Source organism: Entelurus aequoreus, linkage group LG08 (assembly GCF_033978785.1).
Source record: "Entelurus aequoreus isolate RoL-2023_Sb linkage group LG08, RoL_Eaeq_v1.1, whole genome shotgun sequence".
Classification (NCBI taxonomy): domain Eukaryota; kingdom Metazoa; phylum Chordata; class Actinopteri; order Syngnathiformes; family Syngnathidae; genus Entelurus; species Entelurus aequoreus.
This window is the reverse complement of record NC_084738.1, coordinates 81,880,958-81,902,599: the sequence shown is the minus strand read 5'-3', so window position 1 is coordinate 81,902,599 and position 21,642 is coordinate 81,880,958. Positions and strand designations below refer to the sequence as shown.

Below are 21,642 nucleotides of genomic sequence, written 5' to 3'. Positions count from 1 at the left end.
ATATTATTCACACGTGAATAAGGCTGTATAATAGACTATATTATTCACATGTGAATAATGCTGTATAATGGACTGTATTTATATTACCGACCTCGAAGCAATTTTATTTGGTACATGTTGAAATGATAAGTGTGACCAGTAGATGGCAGTCACACATAAGAGATACGTGTAGAATGCAATATGATGGCAGTCACACATAACAGATACGTGTAGACTGCAATATGACTCAAGTAAACACCGACATTTCATATGTTCCATTGAAAATATGGAACATTACACAAAGCGCTCAAAAATCTACCAAAATGTTTTAGTAGGACTTTGGTAAGCTATGAAGCCGCACCTCTTGATGGATTGTACTGTGCTTCGACATACGAGTATTATTATGGTGCGTGTATAAGGTAAGACATTATCTGGCGTTTTGTTTCGCAATATTATGCAAAAGCAACTTTTCTTACCTTCTGGTACCTGCTATCTGTATTTGGGATCTGCATAAGTCCTGAAAATGTGCGCGCTTCCGCCTTTGTAGTCGATAAGCTTCTTTTTTTCTCTACCTTCTTATTATGGGACATTTATCCTCCGCTGTTGCCATTTCTAATACAAAGTAGTGTAAAGTTCTTACTTATATCTGTCAGTAAACTCGCCATTAAAAGCGCTAAAACCTACCGGTGTAGTGAGTTTACATTATTCACCCAAGGAACTATAATGCGCCCTAAAATCCGGTGCGCCTTTTGTATGAAAATAGACCTGACGAGACCCGCTCATCTGCAGTGCGCCTTATAATCCGTTGCGCCCTATGGTCCGGAAAATACGGTACAAGTGTTCACAAAGTACACAGAAGAACAATTATGATACATATCTTGAATCTTTTTTTTTTTAGATAAAGATTATTTATGTATTTAATATTTGTTTACTTACTTATTTATTCACTGTTCTGTTACAGAGAACAAGGAATGGGAAACAATTGCTGTGATATGAAAAGGGATAGGATTAAATAACATCAGCTTCTTCCTACTCCTCTTCGGACGTACTGTAATGAAACAACTGGAACTATGTGATGCGTTACATTGTATCATACGCATGTTCGGAATAAACTGGAACTGAACTGAAAGCTCAGGGGCTCCGCGGGTTATATTCTTTTGAGACCGCGTTTACTTAATTAAAAAGTAAACATTGGCGTGTGCAGATAGTTAAGAGCATGTAGAAAAAGAAGGTCCAGTTGATGTTCCTGCAACAAAAAGGTATCCAAATATGAAAAACTCACAGTGCTTTTGTCCTTCAGCAGTTTCTCTACCACTTCAATCAGATGCTCCTTCTGGTCGGGGTCCAGGCTGAGGGTCAAAAAATGGACGTCAGCGTAAAACCAGAGCACAATTAGATCCGCTTAGCGTGTACCTGTAGAGCTTCTGGATGGCGTGGGCGGACGTCTTCCTCACGTAGGGGGACAGGTCCGCTGCCGCCTCCTTGATGGCCAGCATCATGATGGGGACGATGATGGGCACTCGGATGCTGGACAGGACCCTCAAGGCGCTGGCCCGGATGAGCTGGTTCGGATCCTGCCATGAAGACATGAATAAACTACATGGATGACCTACTATTTGGGAACCACGTGAAAGATGCGTAGCGATGCGATGGGCGCTCGCCAACTTCGGGAACCTCACTACATTCACTTTTGACCAGTCTATCATATTCATAACTTTCTTCAAAATGGTGCAAAATTTTTCTTCTCTGGTTATTTTTCAGCGGCAAAAAATGAGTTGCACTCTCTGCTGGTCACTGGCAAGTACGGCTATTTCTCAGTCCTCTCTCAGGTAATGATTTAAAAACTAATGAATCAATTTATATTGGCAGAGTACTATGATATGAATTCTTAGAACCTAACGTGGGGGTCAGCAAAACCGCGGCTCTTTAGTGCCACTCTAGTGGCTCCAAGGAGCATTATTTTAAAAAGGATTGAAAATGGAAAAAGATGGGGGAAAATTTTTGTTTTTTTTGTTTTAGTATGTTTGTTGTTTGAGGACAAACATGACACAAACTTTCCTGAATGTTATAAAGCCCACTGTTTAAAGGCCTACTGAAAGCCACTACTACCGACCACGCAGTCTGATAGTTTATATATCAATGATGAAATCTTAACATTGCAACACATGCCAATACGGCCGGGTTTACTTATAAAGTGCAATTTTAAATTTCCCGCGAAACTTCCGGTTGAAAACGTCTATGTATGATGACGTATGCGCGTGACGTCGATGGTTGAAACGGAAGTATTCGGACACATTGTATCCCAATACAAACAGCTCTGTTTTCATCGCAAAATTCCACAGTATTCTGGACATCTGTGTTGGTGAATCTCTTGCAATTTGTTTAATGAACAATGGAGACTGCAAAGAAGAAAGCTGTAGGTGGGATCGGTGTATTAGCGGCTGGCTGCAGCAACACAACCAGGAGGACTTTGAGGATAGCAGACGCGCTGTCCGACGCTAGCCGCCGACCGCATCGATGATCGGGTGAAGTCCTTCGTCGCGCCGTCGATTGCTGGAACGCAGGTGAGCACGGGTGTTGATGAGCAGATGAGGGCTGGCGTAGGTGGATAGCTAATGTTTTTAGCATAGCTCTGTCGAGGTCCCGTAGCTAAGTTAGCTTCAATGCCGTCGTTAGCAACAGCAATGCTAGGCTTCGCCAGGTTGGACAGCATTAACCGTGTGGTTACAGGTCCAGAGTTTGGTAGTATTGTTGATCTTCTGTCTATCCTTCCAGTCAGGGGCTTATTTCTTTTGTTTCTATCTGCATTTAAGCATGATGCTATCACGTTAGCTCCGTAGCTAAAGTGCTTCACCGATGTATTGTTGTGGAGATAAAAGTCACTGTGAATGTCCATTTCGCGTTCTCGACTCTCATTTTCAAGAGGATATAGTATCCGAGGTGGTTTAAAAAACAAATCAGTGATCCACAATAGAAAAAGGAGAAAGTGTGGAATCCAATGAGCCCTTTTACCTAAGTTACGGTCAGAGCAAAAAAAGATACGTCCTGCACTGCACTCTAGTCCTACACTCTTACGTTCCTCATCCACGAATCTTTCATCCTCGCTCAAATTAATGGGGTAATCGTCGCTTTCTCGGGCCGAAACGCTCTCGCTGCTGCTGTTAACAATGGGGAAATGTGAGGAGCCTTTCAACCTGCGACGTCACGCTACTTCCGGTACAGGCAAGGCTTTTTTATCAGCAACCAAAAGTTGCGAACTTTATCGTCGATGTTCTCTACTAAATCCTTTCAGCAAAAATATGGCAATATCGCGAAATAATCAAGTATGACACATAGAATGGATCTCCTATCCCCGTTTAAATAAAAAAAATTCATTTCAGTAGGCCTTTAATATGTTTGTGTGTATGCTTCACTGATGACAGTATTGGGTCAACATAATTTTGTCCTAGGGCTGGGCGATATGGCCTTTTATTAATATCTCGATATTTTTAGGCCATGTCACGATACACCATATATATCTGGATATTTTGCCTTAGCCTTGAATGAACACTTGATGCATATAATCACAGCAGTATGATGATTCTATGTGTCTACATTAAAACATTCTTCTTTATACGGCATTGATATATGCTCATTTTAAACTTTCATGCAGAGAGGGAAACCACAACTAAATTAGATAATCTCCCACGGCACACCAGACTGTATCTCACGGCACACTAGTGTGCCGCGGCACAGTGGTTGAAAAAGCACTGATCTAAGTTACATTTAAACTAGTGTGGGTGGCACTGGGAGCAGGTGGGTAAAGTGTCTTGCCCAAGGACACCACGGCAGTGACTAGGATGGCGGAAGCACGAATCGAATCTGGAACCCTCCAGTTGCCGGCACGGCCACTCTACCAACCGAGCTATGCCGCCCCTTTAATGTCCTTTGTGTTCTTTGATGTTTCCCTCTTACACACATGCTTATGTGTGCTATGGCTAGGAGGTTTTTTTCTCTCCTTGGCCTCAGTCTGGACCCCCTCTCCAGAGCCCAGGCTTGGACTGAATTTTTTTGTGTGCTGAAAATCTTAATTTCTGATTCTGATTCTGATGTGAAGCTAATGTGGTGAGGGGTGAGAGTATTTACAAAAAAACTTGCTATAGTTTAAATTGGTCGCACAAACAAGGTATTTCCCGCTTTTTACGGTTTTTACAGCAGCCAATTTAGGAGTGAACAAACTGCACCCTCTGCTGGTTGCTGCCAAGAGCTGAAATCCTTCAATAAAGTCATTCATCAGGCACGTTCCTACGAGACATTTCTTCCAAATATGGGACATTTTTGGTTGCAGGAAAAAGGCTGGATGGCGATATGAAGTCTGTCGTTTCTTACCTTGAGGGCTCGCTGGAAGGTGCTGATGGAGAGCAGAGCCAGGTCCTGCTGCTCTTCGGCGTACCTCACCAGGTACACGTAGACCAGCTTCTTCAGCTGCCAAACACAACACAATTGCACATTTATTCTGGCGCTTTATTGTTTCAAAGGTCTCCTGTTGTGAGCGTGCCTAATATTTCATCATTTATCAAACTCAACAATTAAAAAATATTAATATAATGAATAAATTCACTATGTTACAAGAAACTACTTTTTACAGACAGTTTTAATAACAAAACCGGACAAAAAAATAATAATTTAAGTATGAGAAAAATGTTGTAAATTTCAGTAAAAAATATGAATAATGGTTGTGATTTAACAAAGAATATTATTTTTTTAGGAAATAAAATGTCATAATTGTATAACAAAAAAGAAAATTTAAACAGTGTGAAAAGAATAAAGTTGAAATATTTTAGATTAAAATGAAGTGAATTATAAAATAATAATGTTGTAATTATACAATGAGGGGGAAAAACAGTATCATTTTCAGTTAATTTCAGTGTGATACAGTTTTGTCACGGGCGGACACGCGGTTCAGCTTCCGGATTTCACGTTTTGTCCGAGAAAAGTTGCGAAAACGCGGAAAGAAGCAGTCATGAAAAATAATGACTCGCATATCCAGCTTATTTAAGGTGGCGGTCAGGCGGAAGGTTACGCTTTTAGCCGTAATCAGCGCCGTGCTTCCTAATGCCGCCAGTATTGACATTTTCAGTTCTCCATCATCATTCTGGTCATTACCGGTGGAATTAGCAGCATTATTCATGATAAAAGCAGACAGGAAGTAGAGCCTCTGGTCATACGGCTAACATTAATGCCAATGCAAGGCTCTGCTATACCTTTTACATCACAAAAAGGCTAGAATAGAGATAAATACATTCATTTTATATCAGGATTTCTTAACCTTTTTGACCTCAGGGCCCAACTTTTCCAACTCCGTGGGGCCCATTGAAATATTAACACAGGATTAGTAATCCTACTCTTGATTTAAATCATATTATTATATTAATATCATTATTATTAATTCAATTATTACATTTAATTATACAAACCCCAAAACCAGTGAAGTTAGCATGTTGTGTAAATGGTAAATAATGGTAAATAAAAACAGAATACAATGATTTGCTAATCCTTTTCAACTTATATTTAATTGAATAGACTGCAAAGACAAGATATTTAATGTTCGAACTGATAAACTTTGTTATTTTTTGCAAATATTAGCTCATTTGGAATTTGACGCCTGCAACATGCTTCAAAAAAGCTTGCACAAATAGCAAAAAAGACTGAGAAAGTTGAGGAATGCTCATCAAACACTTATTTGGAACATCCCACAGGTGAACAGGCTAATTGGGAACAGGTGGGTGCCATGATTGGGTATAAAAGCAGCTTCCATGAAATGCTCAGTCATTCACAAAAAAGGAAGGGGCGAGGGTCACCACTTTGTCAACAAATGTGTGAGCAAATTGTCTAAGAACAACATTTCTCAACCCGCTATTGCAAGGAATTTAGGGATTTCACCATCTACGCTCCGAAATATCATCAAAAGGTTCGGAGAATCTGGAGAAATCACTGCACGTAAGCGGCAAAGCCCGTGCCTTGGATGCCTCAGGCAGTACTGCATCAAAAAGCGACATCAGTGTGTAAAGGATATCACCACATGGGCTCAGGAACACTTCAGAAAACCACTGTCAGTAACTACAGTTGGTCGCTACATCTGTAAGTGCAAGTTAAAACCATACTATGCAAAGCCAAAGCCATTTATCAACAACACCCAGAAAAGCCACCGGCTTCGCTGGGCCCGAGCTCATCTAAGATGGACTGATGTAAAGTGGAAAAGCGTTCTGTGGTCTGACGAGTCCACATTTCAAATTGTTTTTGGAAACTGTGGACAGCGTGTCCTCCGGACCAAAGAGGAACAGAACCATCCGGATTGTTCTAGGCGCAAAGTTGAAAAGCCAGCATCTGTGATGGTATGGGGGTGTATTATTGCCCAAGGCATGGGTAACTTACACATCTGTGAAGGCACCATTAATGCTGAAAGGTACATACAGGTTTTGGAGCAACATATGTTGCCATTCAAGCAACGTTATCATGGACGCCCCTGCTTATTTCAGCGTGGCTTCATAGTAAAAGAGTGCGGGTACTAGACTGGCCTGCCTGTTGTCCAGACCTGTCTCCCATTGAAAATGTGTGGCGCATTATGAAGCCTAAAATACCACAACGGAGACCCCCGGACTGTTGAACAACTTAAGCTGTACATCAAGCAAGAATGGGAAAGAATTCCACCTGAAAAGCTTCAAAAATGTGTCTCCTCAGTTCCCAAACCTTTACTGGGTGTTGTTAAAAGGAAAGGCCATGTAACACAGTGGTAAAAATGCCCCTGTGACAACTTTTTTGCAATGTGTTACTGCCATTAAATTCTAAGTTAATGATTATTTTCAAAAAAAATTTTGTTTCTCAGTTTGAAGGTTACACTTTTTTAGACATTGATCAATCAGAAGCAGAAGGTACAGCGCCAACCCAAAATGCTTTTCTCTGGTTCGTGGTTGCTTGACTGAGAGAAATATTCCACTGGCGGTACTTAGGCGGAAACACTGCCCCTGCTGGAGGACTTATGAATGACATATTTGAGGAGATAAAAACGCTGCTGGATAAAAGCACCATTTTGAACAACGTACCTCAATGTTCTTACTCGCCACGTTCTTCACCACGGCGGGGAACAGCTCGGACGCATTCTTTCCTTTGGCGATCAGCTGAGCAAGGAACAATAAGCATGTTTATGTATTAAAAAGACAAAAGTCAATAATAACAAAAAACCTCATTGTGTACTCTCACCCCAACGATCCTTTTCATGGCTTCCAGTTTGAGCGACTCTTTGTTGCTCTCCAGCATTTCTTTGAGGTCCTCATTCCTGAGGACAGAACAAAAGTACACCAATACTCAGTTTAAGGTTGAAACATGTTCATTGTTTTATTTTATGTAACGTTGAACAGTGAGCTGATATTGCAATGTCCTGTTTGTTTTACACTTCTGAGCCTCATTCATAAGTATGCAATCATTTAAGTTTGTCTTAGATGTGTTGTCGCAGAAAGTAAGTAGTCTTTGCCATGAAGTTGGATGTCTTATGTTGAGCCCTACAAAGTGTTTATACCAGGGGTCAGCAACCCAAAACGTTGAAAGAGCCATATTGGACCACAAATACGAATCTGTCTGGAGCCGCAAAAAATGAAAAGCCATATATAAGTCTTATAATGAAGATGACCTAAGTGTCTATATTAGCTATAATAGCCTACTATCAAAATGACTATGTGTCGCAGGCTGAAGCGCAAATCTTCGTCGACAGAAATTTCCTCCAGATAAATTCTAACAAAACAGAAACTCTGATAATTGCTCCCACTAAAAAGATCCCTCTGATGAAGAACTCCCTTGGTGCTCTGGGTGTTCAAAGCAGCCTCAGAAACCCTGGGCTTGTGTTGGGTCAGTCCAAGTCTTTGGAGGGTCACTGTCGTCAACTGACCAAAAACTGATTTTAACACCTCAGAAATATTTCTAAAGTGAGAAACTTGCTTTCAAAATTGAATGTTGATATGATCATTCACACGTTCATTTCATCTCATATTGACTATTGCAATTCTCTTTACAAGTCAACGCTAAAGAGACTTCAGACTGTACAAAATGGGGCTGCCAGACTTTAGACGGGTGCACCCAGGACAGCCCATGTTACCCCCGTTCTATCCAGTCTCCAGTTAAAGGCCTACTGAAAGCCATACTACCGACCACGCAGTCTGATAGTTTATATATCAATGATGAAATCTTAACATTGCAACACATGCCAATACGACCGGGTTAACTTATAAAGTGCAATTTTAAATTTCCCGCTAAACTTCCGGTTGAAAACGCCTTTGGAGGATGACGTATGCGCGTGACGTAGCCAGTGAAACAGAGGTATGGCTCCCCATTGAAGCCAATACGAAATAGCTCTGTTTTCATCTCATAATTCCACAGTATTCTGGACATCTGTGTTGGTGAATCTGTTGCAATTTGTTCATTGCATTATGGAGAAAGAAGCTGAGCAAGCAAAGAAGAAAGTTGTCGGTGCGAAGCGGAGTATTTTGCGAGGGAAGTCAGCAACACAACACAGCCGGTGTTTCATTGTTTACATTCCCGAAAGGTGCAGTCAAGATCGAAGAACTCGGACAACAGAGACTCTTACCAGGAGGACTTTGATTTGGATACACAGACGCAGACGCGATACCGTGAGTACGCAGCTGCGCTTCCAAACATTTGATCGCTTGCCCGTACATGCGTGTCATGTACGTAGCTTTGGTTAAATATATAAGCTTTATGAACCTTGGGGTAGGTGAACGGTCCTTTGGGCTGAGTGAGTGTGTGTGTTGTGCAGGTGTTTAAATTGTATTGGCGGGTTATATGGACGGGATCCCGTCCATACAACCTGCTCGAGCTATAACTAGCTCGAGCTAGTAGCTAGGAGCTAGGAGCTAGCACAACAAACACCTAGGTGTTTTTATGCGGGATTAATTTGTGGCATATTAAATATAAGCCTGGTTTTGTTGTGGCTAATAGAGTATATATATATGTCTTGTGTTTATTTACTGTTGTAGTCATTCCCAGCTGAATATCAGGTCACCCCCGCACGCTTCCAAACATTTGATCGCCTGCCCGTACGTACATGTCACGTACGTAACTTTGGTTAAATATATAAGCTTTATGAACCTTGGGTTAGGTGAACGGTCCTTTGGGCTGAGTGAGTGTGTGTGTTGTGCAGGTGTTTGAATTGTATTGGCGGGTTATATGGACGGGAGCTAGTAGCTCAATCAATCAATCAATGTTTATTTATATAGCCCTAAATCACAAGTGTCTCAAAGGGCTGTACAAGCCACAACGACATCCTCGGTACAGAGCCCACATACGGGCAAGGAAAAACTCACCCCAGTGGGACGTCGGTGAATGACTATGAGAAACCTTGGAGAGGACCGCATATGTGGGTAACCCCCCCCTCTAGGGGAGACCGAAAGCAACGGATGTCGAGTGGCTAGCTAGGAGCTAGGAGCTAGCATAACAAACACCTAGGTGTTTTTATGCGGGATTAATTTGTGGCATATTAAATATAAGCCTGGTTGTGTTGTGGCTAATAGAGTATATATATGTCTTGTGTTTATTTACTGTTGTAGTCATTCCCAGCTGAATATCAGGTCACCCCCGGCTCTCACAGCATCTTCCCTATCTGAATCGCTTCCACTCACCACTAGTCCTTCACTTGCACATTCCTCATCCACAAATCTTTCATCCTCACTCAAATTAATGGGGAAATCGTCGCTTTCTCGGTCCGAATCGCTCTCACTTCTGGCGGCCATCATTGTAAACAATAGGGAACTTTGCGGAAATGTTCAACTGACTACGTCACGCTACTTCCGGTAGGGGCAAGTCTTTTTTTTATCAGATACCAAAAAGTTGCGATCTTTATCGTCGTTGTTCTATACTAAATCCTTTCAGCAAAAATATGGCAATATCGCGAAATGATCAAAAATGACACATAGAATAGATCTGCTATCCCCGTTTAAATAAAAAAAATTAATTTCAGTAGGCCTTTAAATTCAGTTTAAGATTTGAGTCCTGACATTCCGTGCGTTGCATGGTGGGGGCCCCTCAGTACATCACCGACTTGTTATGCCCCTATTCTTCAGGGCGCAGCCTCCGGTCTTCAGGCCAGGGTCTTCTAAAGAGCCCAAAAACTTGTTTTAAAACCTGTGGAGACCTGGCATTCCAGGCTATAGCTCCCAGACTCTGGAACAACTTGCACCAGTCCCTCCGTGACCTTGACTGTGTTGACACTTTTAAGAAACAATTGAAAAATTCTCTTTTTTGGTAAAGCTTTTAGTTAATGCACCTTTTAACTATCATTTTTAATCCACTTTGTATCTTTTTATGATGTTGCCTCTGTTGTTTTACTTCACCTATGTTTTGTACAGCGCTTTTGTACTGTGCAATTTCACCTAAATGGTTGGAATTATTTTTTTTCCACTACAAAAACATATTTTTTCATCCATATCGAACATTTCAACGAGGGATGTACCAATAAACGGTATTAATGATGATAAACATCTGATGGTTAGTATTACCAATTTAAATTCAAATTATCATCACTTGCAGTATAGAATAAATCTTACTTTTTTTCGTGTACGCCATTTTTAACATTTCTAATCATCCCACAAGAGTAAAACTAAGTGAAAGACTTTTAATAGTAAAATGGGGAAATAATAAAAACACACTCCCTCTGAAAAAGTGGCGTGTATCTGGTGACGCGAGAGTTTTTACTTCCTCCGTCGCCAAAATAGCAAAAAGAAAAAGCGCACGAGTGGACGGGACGGGAAAGACGGGACCTGACCAAACAAAATAACAGGAAAGAAATAATAATAAGAGTCACCACGGCAACAGCATGACTCACATGCTCGTGCAGCAGCTCATTCCTGAGCTAATGCTAACACTGTCACACAGTGTATGAGCATTGTGTTGCGTTCAAGAGCACCATTCCTCACCACTAAACAACACAATGCTGATTTCTGGTCTACAAACATTCCCCAAACCTTTTCTGGTTCAATTTTCTACCCAGACCACAAGAACGCCTGGATAAGATGCACTAAAAATATAAAACTACCAACACCGTGAAAATAAATTACTTTTTCATTGTAACAAATGAAGGTTTAGTGAAATGTGCATCCTTAGCATTGCTATTAGCGCGAAAAGTACAGTAGCTAAGGGGTTAGCACTGAGACTTGGACCAACTTTGTTAATTTGTTTCGCTCATTTTGCAGCCGTACACCCCAGTCATATCACTTGGTGCTTGATGCATGCTAACTGTTAGCATACTAACTTTTTTGGCACATTTTGGGACTGTTTACCAAAGAGTTGTATAACTTAGTACTTGACACATGCTAACTGCTAGCATGCTAACTTTTTTTTTTTTTAGCCAATTTTGCCGCCATACCGTAACATATGCTAACTGTAAGGATGCTAATGTTAGCATGCTAATTTTTTTGTAATTTTTTCCGCCATACACCTCAGTCATATTACTTAGTGCTTGACGCATGCTAACTGTTAGCATGCTAACTTTTTTTTTTTTTAAGCCAATTTTACCGCCGTACACTTCAGTCTTATAAATTGGTATGCTACATATGATAACTGTTAAAATGCCAAAGTTAACATATTATCATGCTAAAATTGGCATGCTAACTTTTTTGGCGCATTTTGTAACCCTTTACAAGAGAGTGATATAACAGTACTTGACATATGCTAACTGTAAGGATGTTAATGTTAGCATGCTAATTTTTTTGTAATTTTTTCCGCCATACACCTCAGTCATATTACTTAGTGCTTGACGCATGCTAACTGTTAGCATGCCAACTTTTATTTTATTTTATTTAGCCAATTTTGCCGTTGTACACCTCAGTCTTATAAATTGGTATGTTACATATGATAACTGTTAAAATGCCAAAGTTAACATATTATCATGTTAAAATTGGCATGCTAACTTTTTTGGCCGCATTTTGTAACCCTTTACCCGAGAGTCATACAACAGTACTTCACATATGCTAATTGTAAGGATGATAATGTTAGCATGCTAATTTTTTTGCAATTTTTTCCGCCATACACCTCAGTCATATTACTTAGTGCTTGACGCATGCTAACTGTTAGCATGCCAACTTTTATTTTATTTTATTTTTTTTAGCCAATTTTGCCGTTGTACACCTCAGTCTTATAAATTGGTATGTTACATATGATAACTGTTAAAATGCCAAAGTTAACATATTATCATGTTAAAATTGGCATGCTAACTTTTTTGGCCGCATTTTGTAACCCTTTACCCGAGAGTCATACAACAGTACTTCACATATGCTAATTGTAAGGATGATAATGTTAGCATGCTAATTTTTTTTGTAATTTTTTTCGCCATAAACCTAAGTCATATTACCTGGTGCTTGACGCATGCTAACTGTTAGCATGCTAAAAAAAATTTTTTTAACCAATTTTGCCGCCGTAGACCTCAGTCTTATAAATTGGTATGTTACATATGATAACTGTTAAAATGCCAAAGGCAACATATTATCATGCTAAAATTGGCATGCTAACTTTTTTGGCGCATTTTGTAACCCTTTACCAGAGAGTGATATAACAGTACTTGACATATGCTAACTGTAAGGATGCTAATGTTAGCATGCTGATTTTTTTAGTCATTTTTTCCGCCATAGACCTCAGTCATATTACTTGGTGCTTGACGCATGCTAACTGTTAGCATGCTAACTTTTTTCTTTTTTTTTTTAGCCAATTTTACCGCCGTATACCTCAGTCTTATAAATTGGTATGTTACATATGAAAACTGTTAAAATGCTAAAGTTAACATATTAACATGCTGACATTGGCATGCTAACTTTTTTGGCGCATTTTGTAACCCTTTACCAGAGAGTGATATAACAGTACTTGACATATGCTGACTGTAAGGATGCTAATGTTAGCATGCTAATTTTTTTAGTCATTTTTTCCGTCATAAACCTCAGTCATATTACTTGGTGCTTGATGCATGCTAACTTTTTTTAGCCAATTTTGCCGCTGTACACATCAGAGTCTAATAACTTGGTACGTTACATATGCTGAGTGTTAGCATGCTAAAGTTAGCAAACTCACATGCTTACACTGGCATGCTAACTTTTTTTTGGCACATTTTGTAACCGTTTACTCTTGGTACGTGACATATGCTAACTGTTAGCATGCTAACTTTTTTAGCCAACTTTGCCGCCGTACATCTCAGAATCTTATAACTTGGTAAATAACATATGCTAACTGTTAATGTGCTAAAGTTAGCATGCTAACATTGGCATGCTAACTTTCTGGGCACATTTTGTGACCGTTTCCTCTTGGTGCGTGTCATATGCTAACTGTTAGCATGCTAACCTTTTTAGCCAATTTTGACACCGTACACCAGTCTTATAACTTAATACTTGACGTATGCTAAATGTTAGACTTATAGACAAACTGTATTGTTCCACAAGGGAAATTGTTCCAAACAGTAGCTCAGTTACAAAGGATGGAAAGGGTAAGGAAGGAAAGGATAATGCAGATATAAAGTAGACTAAAAAGGTACCATAGTAGCAATATAAAATATAACATATGAAAATATGTAAATATACACATTAGCATATTAACTATTTAGCAAATGTTATAACTTGGCACGTGACACATGCTAACTGTTAACATGCTAACGTTAACATGTTAGCATGATAAAATGAGCACGCTAACTGTCTTAGCCAATTTTGTGCGGCGTACACCTCAGACTCAAATAGCTTTGTACGTTACACATGCTAGCTGTTATCCCGCCTCCACCCACAGAGACAAGGATTGTGGATGACTGACAAGAGGATCAACAAATCAATGAGTTCATTTTCATTCATCGTTTGGTTAATTGATATATTTACTAGCAACTACCTAACCGTTGTACACAAAACATGAAAGCTGAGGAATACCCCATTAAACGTTTTTTTCCCCACTCCTCAGCAAATGGTGCGTGGGTCCTAATGGACAAAAAATGAGGACTTAGCCTTGACGGAGGTCTACAATATGCGTAGTGCCATTCTAAAGCAAGCATACAGTAACGACCCAAGGCAGAGGAACCCTCTCCAAGTCCTACCCGTCACTACCAGTCTTCTTGGCCCCGCCGGCGTGGAGCGTCAAGGCCTGTTCTTCCTGGCTGAGCTCGGCCTTCAGGGACAGCTGCAGGTGCTCGGCCGACGCCAGCGCCGTCCTGACGGCGTCGGCGGCCTCCGAGCGCAAAGAGGACAGGTTGAGGTCCATGTCGTCCCTCCAGGAGACAAAGATCTTCTTACTGGAGGAGGAGGAGGGTCTTCCTACTGGAGCCCAGAGAGAGTACATCCAGGTCAGTGAATGAGTCTGCTTCAGGCTGTGTGCGCTGCTCCTCTGCCTCTGTTTGCACGTTCTTGTCTCCTTCCAAACTGTCACTGCTGCCTTCCTCTCCACTTTGGCAAGTCACAAGATCAGCTTGTCACTCTTCTGATTTCCTTCTTCTTCTGCTCTTGACGTCTACACTTCTGCTGTCACTGCCAAACGTGATTCCTCCAGATTTCTGCCCTATGACTCCGCCTCCAGCGGGTCTGCAGTCACTCACTTCCCTCTGAAAGTGAACACGGGCACCTTGTCCTCTGTGGAGGCCAAACCCCGAGCTACTTTTCAACACCCGGGCTGCAACACTGGGTTGTCTGCAAGAGCCCAATCAGTGAAAGAATGCCAGGAAATACCCCGGCTCATGAGGCAGTGTTTGGCACTTCTCACGGAGGCCTGGGCCGATAACGAATGATCAAATTAACCGCTGATGTAACCATAATACATCATATTAATGCAATTATACCCTTTAAAATGCACAAAACTTACATCTCGTGAACAAAACCCAAAACCAGTGAAGTTGTCACGTTGTGTAAATGGTAAATAAAAACCGAATACAATGATTTGCAAATCCTTTTCAACTTATATTCAATTGAATAGACTGCAAAGACAAGATATTTCATGTTCACACTGAGAAACACTTTTTTTTTTTTGGCAAATAATCATTAACTTAGAATTTAATGGCAGCAACACATTGCAAAAAAGTTGTGACAGGGGCATTTTTACCACTGTGTTACATGGCCTTTCCTTTTAACAACACTCAGTAAACGTTTGGGAACTGAGGAGACACACTTTTGAAGTGGAATTCTTTCCCATTCTTGCTTGATGTACAGCTTAAAGGCCTACTGAAATGAATTGTTTTTATTTAAACGGGGATAGCAGATCTATTCTATGTGTCATACTTGATCATTTCGCGATATTGCCATATTTTTGCTGAAAGGATTTAGTATAGAACGACGACGATAAAGATTGCAACTTTTGGTATCTGATAAAAAAAGGCTTGCCCCTACCGGAAGTAGCGTGACGTAGTCAGTTGAACATATACGCAAAGTTCCCTATTGTTTACAATGATGGCCGCATGAAGTGAGAGAGATTCGGACCGAGAAAGCGACAATTTCCCCATTAATTTGAGCGAGGATGAAAGATTTGTGGATGAGTAAAGTGCAAGTGAAGGACTAGTGGGGAGTTGAAGCTATTCAGATAGGGAAGATGCTGTGAGAGCCGGGGGTGACCTGATATTCAGCTGGGAATGACTACAACAGTAAATAAACACAAGACATGTATATACTCTATTAGCCACAACACAACCAGGCTTATATTTAATATGCCACAAATTAATCCTGCATAAAAACACCTACGTGTTTGTTATGCTAGCTCCTAGCTCCTCTGCTAGCTCCTAGCTCCATAGAACACGCCAATACAATTCAAACACCTGATCAACACACACAATCACTCAGCCCAAAAGACCGTTCACCTAACCCAAGGTTCATAAAGCTCATATATTTTTAAAAAGTTACGTACGTGACGCGCACATACTGTCAAGCTATCAAATGTTTAGCAGCCAAGGCTGCATACTCACGGTACCTGGTATTCAGCTGGGAATGACTAAAACAGTAAATAAACACAAGACATATATTTACTCTATTAGCCACAACACAACCAGGCTTATATTTAATATGACACAAATTAATCCTGCATAAAAACACCTACGTCTTTGTTATGCTAACTCCTAGCTCCTATGCTAGCTCCTAGCTCCATAGAACACGCCAATACAATTCAAACACCTGATCAACACACACAATCACTCAGCCCAAAAGACCGTTCACCTAACCCAAGGTTCATAAAGCTTATATATTTTTAAAAAGTTACGTACATACGCAAAAAAAAGTTGCGCACATACGGTCAAGCGATCAAATGTTTAGAAGCCAAAGCTGCATACTCACAGTAGCACGTCTGCGTCTTTGTCATCCAAATCAAAGTAATCCTGGTAAGAGTCTGTGTTGTCCCAGTTCTCTACAGGCGTCTGTGTATCGAAGTCAAAAGTCCTCCTGGTTAGAGTCTCTGTTATCCGAGTTCTTCCATCTTGACTGCATCTTTCGGGAATGTAAACAAAGAAGCGCCGGCTGTGTACTGTTGTGGCTGACTACGTTCGAAAAATACGTCCATTTCGCACCGACAACTTTCTTCTTTGCTTGCTCAGCTTTCTCCATAATGCAATGAACATGATTGCAACAGATTCACGAACACAGATGTCCAGAATACTGTGGAATTATGAAATTAAAACAGAGCTTTTTCGTATTGGCTTCAATGTGGAAGGCATACCCGTGTTCCCCGGGCTACGTCACGCGCATACGTCATCCTCAGAGGCGTTTCGAACCGGAAGTTTAGCGGCAAATTTAAAATGTCACTTTATAAGTTAACCCGGCCGTATTGGCATGTGTTATAATGTTAAGTTTTCATCATTGATATATAAACTATCAGACTGCGTGGTCGGTAGTAGTGGCTTTCAGTAGGCCTTTAAAGGCCTACTGAAAGCCACTACTACCGACCACGCAGTCTGATAGTTTATATATCAATGATGAAATCTTAACATTGCAACACATGCCAATACGGCCGGGTTAGATTACTAAATTGCAATTTTAATTTTCCCGCGAAATATCCTGCTGAAAACGTCTCGGTATGATGACACCTGCGCGCGACGTCACGGATTGAAGCAGACATTTTGGGACAGCATTGTGGCCAGCTATCAAGTCGTCTGTTTTCATCGCAAAATTCCACAGTATTCTGGACATCTGTGTTGGTGAATCTTTTGCAATTTGTTTAATGAACAATGGAGATAGCAAAGAAGAAAGCTGTAGGTGGGAAGCGGTGTATTAGCGGCCGGCTGCAGCAACACAAACACGTAGCCGATGTTTCATTGTTTACATTCCCGAAAGATGACAGTCAAGCTTTACCATTGGCCTGTGGAGAACTGGGACAACAGAGACTCTTACCAGGAGGACTTTGAGTTGGATACGCAGATGCGGTACCGTGAGTACGCATGAGCTGCGGCTTCCAAACATTTGATCACTTGCCCATACGTGCGTGCCGCTATGTGCATGTCACGTATGTAACTTTGGGGACTTTGGGGAAATATATGTGCTGTATGAACTTTGGGGAGGTGAACGGTACTTTGGGCTGTGGGATTGAGTGTGTTGTGCGGGTGTTTGATTTGTATTGGCGGGTTATATGGACGGGAGGGGAGAGGTGTTTGTTATGCGGGATTAATTTGTGGCATATTAAATATAAGCCTGGTTGTGTTGTGGCTAATAGAGTATATATATGTCTTGTGTTTATTTACTGTTTTAGTCATTCCGAGCTGAATATCAGGTCACCCCCGCCTCTCACAGCATCTTCCCTATCTGAATCGCTTCCACTGCCCTTTAGTCCTTCACTCTCACTTTCCTCATCCACAAATCTTTCATCCTCGCTCAAATTAATGGGGAAATCGTCGCTTTCTCGGTCCGAATCGCTCTCACTGCTGGTGGCCATGATTGGAAACAATGTGCGGATGTGAGGAGCTCCACAACCTGCAAAGTCACGCTACTTCCGGTACAGGCAAGGCTTTTTTTATCAGCGACCAAAAGTTGCGAACTTTATTGTCGATGTTCTCTACTAAATCCTTTCAGCAAAAATATGGCAATATCGCGAAATGATCAAGTATGACACATAGAATGGAACTGCTATCCCCGTTTAAATAAGAAAATCGCATTTCAGTAGGCCTTTAAGTTGTTCAACAGTCCGGGGGTCTCCGTTGTGGTATTTTAGGCTTCATAATGCGCCACACATTTTCAATGGGAGACAGGTCTGGACTACAGGCAGGCCAGTCTAGTACCCGCACTCTTTTACTACGAAGCCACGCTGTTGTAATACGTGGCTTGGCGTTGTCTTGCTGAAATAAGCAGGAGCGTCCATGATAACGTTTCTTGGATGGCAACATACAGTATGTTGCTCCAAAACCTGTATGTACCTTTCAGCATTAATGGTGCCTTCACAGATGTGTAAGTTACCCATGTCTTGGGCACTAATACACCCCCATACCATCAAGGTACTCAAGGACATCACCGGCCCCCTCCTGGACTCACTGCAGTTTGCTTAAAGAGCCAACAGGTCTGTGGATGATGCAGTGAACCTGGCCCTCCACTTCATCCTGGAGCATCTGGACTCCCCAGGAACCAACACCAGGATCCTATTTGTGGACTTCAGCTCTGCCTTCAACACCATCCTCCCTGGTCTGCCACGAGACAAGCTCTACCAGCTCAGCGTGCCCGACTCCCTCTGCAGTTGGATCAATGACTTCCTGACGGACCGAAGACAGCATGTGCGGCTGGGGAAGATTGCCTCGGACAGTCGAACCACAAACACCGGTACTCCTCAGGGCTGTGTACTTTCCCCCTGGCTCTTCTCCCTGTATACAAACTGCTGCACCTCCAGTCACCAGTCCGTAAAGCTGCACAAGTTTGCGGACGACACCACCCTCATCGGGCTCATCTCGGATGGCGACGAATCCGCCTACAGGAGAGAGGTGGACCGGCTGGCGTCCTGGTGCAGCCTCAACAACCTGGAGCTGAACGCCCAAAAAACAGTGGAGATGATCTTGCCCCACCATCCCCCCTCACCCTGATTGACCCTCCCACCCCCGTCTCCATTGTGGACTCCATCCGTTTCTTGGGCACCACCATCACCCAGGACCTCAAGTGGGAGCCCACCATCAGCTCCCTCATCAAGAAGGCCCAGCAGATGATGTACTTCCTGCGGCAGCTGAAGAAACTTAAGGTGCCGACCGAGATGCTGGTGCAGTTCTACTCGGCCATCATCGAGTCCATCCTCACCTTCTCCATCACCGTGTGGTTCCCCGGCGCCACAGTCCGGGACAAACATTGAGAAGGTTAATGGCTGCAAGCTCCCATTCCTCCAGGACCTGTTCTCCTCCAGGACCAGGAGGCGTGTGGGTCGGATCACAGCTGACTCTTCTCACCATGGAAACAAACTATTCTCCCCTCTCCCCTCAGGCAGGAGACTACGGTCCATCCAGACCCACACCTCCCGCCACCTGAACAGTTTTTTCCCCCTCGGCCATCAGGCACATGAACAATAACAAGATCTGATAGCTCAGTTACAGCTCATGTTATTCTATTCTGTGTTATATGTGTTTTATGTTGCATGATTGCACCAAGTAAAATTCCTAGTTTGTGAACCTGTTCTCAAACAATTGCAATAAAACTATTCTGATTCTGAACTGATTCTGATACATATCGCACCGGTTTTTGAAGGTTAAAACTACCAAAATTGCCCCTGCATCCTTTGATTTGTCAGTCTGTGGCCCTCAGTGGAAAACGTTTGGGCATCCCTGGTTTCAATCAACTCTTACACTTGTGATAATGAATGGAATTTGACTGATTGATTGGCACAGTAGTTTATTGACCTCTAGTGGCAGAAATCAGACATGACAGCAGATAACCTGCCAACACATCACCTTAGCTCTAGTGAACAAATTAATATAATGAATGAAAAAGTAAACACTTTAATAAACAAAACATGTGGATAATTCCTGCTGAACTAGTTTTGTTCTTGTCATAACTATAAAATTAAGAAAAACATAGATATTTATCCTGAATAACATCTTTGCACGAGTGGCAGAATATTGTTTCTTCACGTGGATGCATAGATTTATCACCACATATCATAGCAAGCCTGAGAAACCATGCAGATATGAGCCCTTGTGGCTGTGTATAGGGATGACAAGCCAGCACGTTGAGTAAGTGCTATAATCATCTAGTTCACAGGTGTCAAAGTGGTTTTCACTGAGGGCCGCATCGCAGTTTGGCCTCAGACAGTGAATACTGTTAATAATGCATTTTATTAGTAGATTTTTTTTTTTAAACTAAAATTTTTTTAAAAATATGATAAATTGCAATAATTTCACCTCAACATCTAGTGCAGGGGTCCCCAAAATCCGGCCCGCGGGAAGTCCCAAGTTAAAAAAATAAAATAAATAATAATAATAATAATAAATAAATATATATACACACATACATACATACATACACACATACATACATACATATGTTTCCCTGCTTTTGGGGGATTTTATAATATAATAATAATAATAATAATACATGGGATTTATATAGCGCTTTTCTAAGTACCCAAAGTCGCTTTACATGTAGAACCCATCATTCATTCACACCTGGTGGTGGTAAGCTACTTTCATAGCCACAGCTGTCCTGGGGTAGACTGACGGAAGCGTGGCTGCAATTTGCGCCAACGGCCCCTCCGACCACCACCTATCATTCATCATTCAATTCACCGGTGTGAGTGGCACCGGGGGCAAAGGGTGAAGTGTCCCGCCCAAGGACACAACGGCAGCGATTTTTGGATGGTAAGAGGCGGGGAGCGAACCTGCAACCCTCAGGTTTCTGGCACGGTTGCTCTACCCACTACGCCATGCCGCCCAATTATATATATATAATATAATAAAATCCCATGAAGAGCAGGGTATATATATAATATATATTATATTATAATATATAATATAATAAAATCTCCTGAAGAGCAGGGAAACCTGCGAAAAAGGCTTGTAGGGAGGAAATAGCTTCTGTGTGTTTTAGTGTACATTACAGTGCAGTACTGCTGTTTTTATGGTAAAAAAAAAAAAAAAAGGCAGCTCGGTTGCCAGAATTTTACTGTAGAATGTACATTTGTTTCTTTACTGTAAATAAAAAAAATGCTATTTTACAGTCAAATTTTGGCACCTGAGCACCTGGTTTGTTTGTTTTTACCGCAAATCAACAACTGTAAATTTTTTCGGTGTATTACTGTAAATGCACTACAATTTATTACAGTAAATAAAGTGCTGTCTTTTTTCCATTTAGAGAAAAATGCTGTAAAAACCACAGTAAATTTCACAACTTTACCATGACATCTATTGCTACTTTTACATTGCACAATGTAATGGATAACTTGCTTTGAAATCATTATTAATAGTATTTATTTCTATTTAAAAAATGGTTTGAATGTTTGATAATATTTTTACATAATTAGACAATATTTAACTTAACATAATTTGTGATTACATTTTTTTTTTCTCAAAATACAAAGAAAGAATACATTTAGTAAGAAAAGTGACAGTACTTTATTGATTATTTCCAGGATTTCCAGGGACAAATAAAATGAAGTGGCGGGCCACATCTGGCCCCTGGCCCTTTTACTTTGACACCTGTGTCCATTTACCAACTTTAGGAGTGTTTT

General features: G+C 41.3%; 1 protein-coding gene across 2 annotated transcripts in view; it reads right to left on the bottom strand.

Annotated features, from left to right (window-relative positions):
• ap3b1a (adaptor related protein complex 3 subunit beta 1a) overlaps positions 1–21,642 on the bottom strand; it is a 126,292-nt gene that overhangs the window by 104,056 nt on the left and 594 nt on the right. Inside the window, exons 1-6 of one of the 2 annotated variants that reach the window (XM_062057419.1) lie at positions 14,084–14,519; positions 7,219–7,294; positions 7,062–7,136; positions 4,348–4,443; positions 1,393–1,553; positions 1,262–1,328 (exon numbers count right to left, since the gene is read on the bottom strand). In XM_062057419.1, coding sequence (XP_061913403.1) covers positions 1,262–1,328; positions 1,393–1,553; positions 4,348–4,443; positions 7,062–7,136; positions 7,219–7,294; positions 14,084–14,325 — 717 coding nt within the window. In that variant the 5' untranslated portion in view covers positions 14,326–14,519. Of the gene's footprint in view, positions 1–1,261; positions 1,329–1,392; positions 1,554–4,347; positions 4,444–7,061; positions 7,137–7,218; positions 7,295–14,083; positions 14,520–21,642 lie in introns of those variants that run through there. The other variant, XM_062057420.1, reaches the window with a different exon arrangement.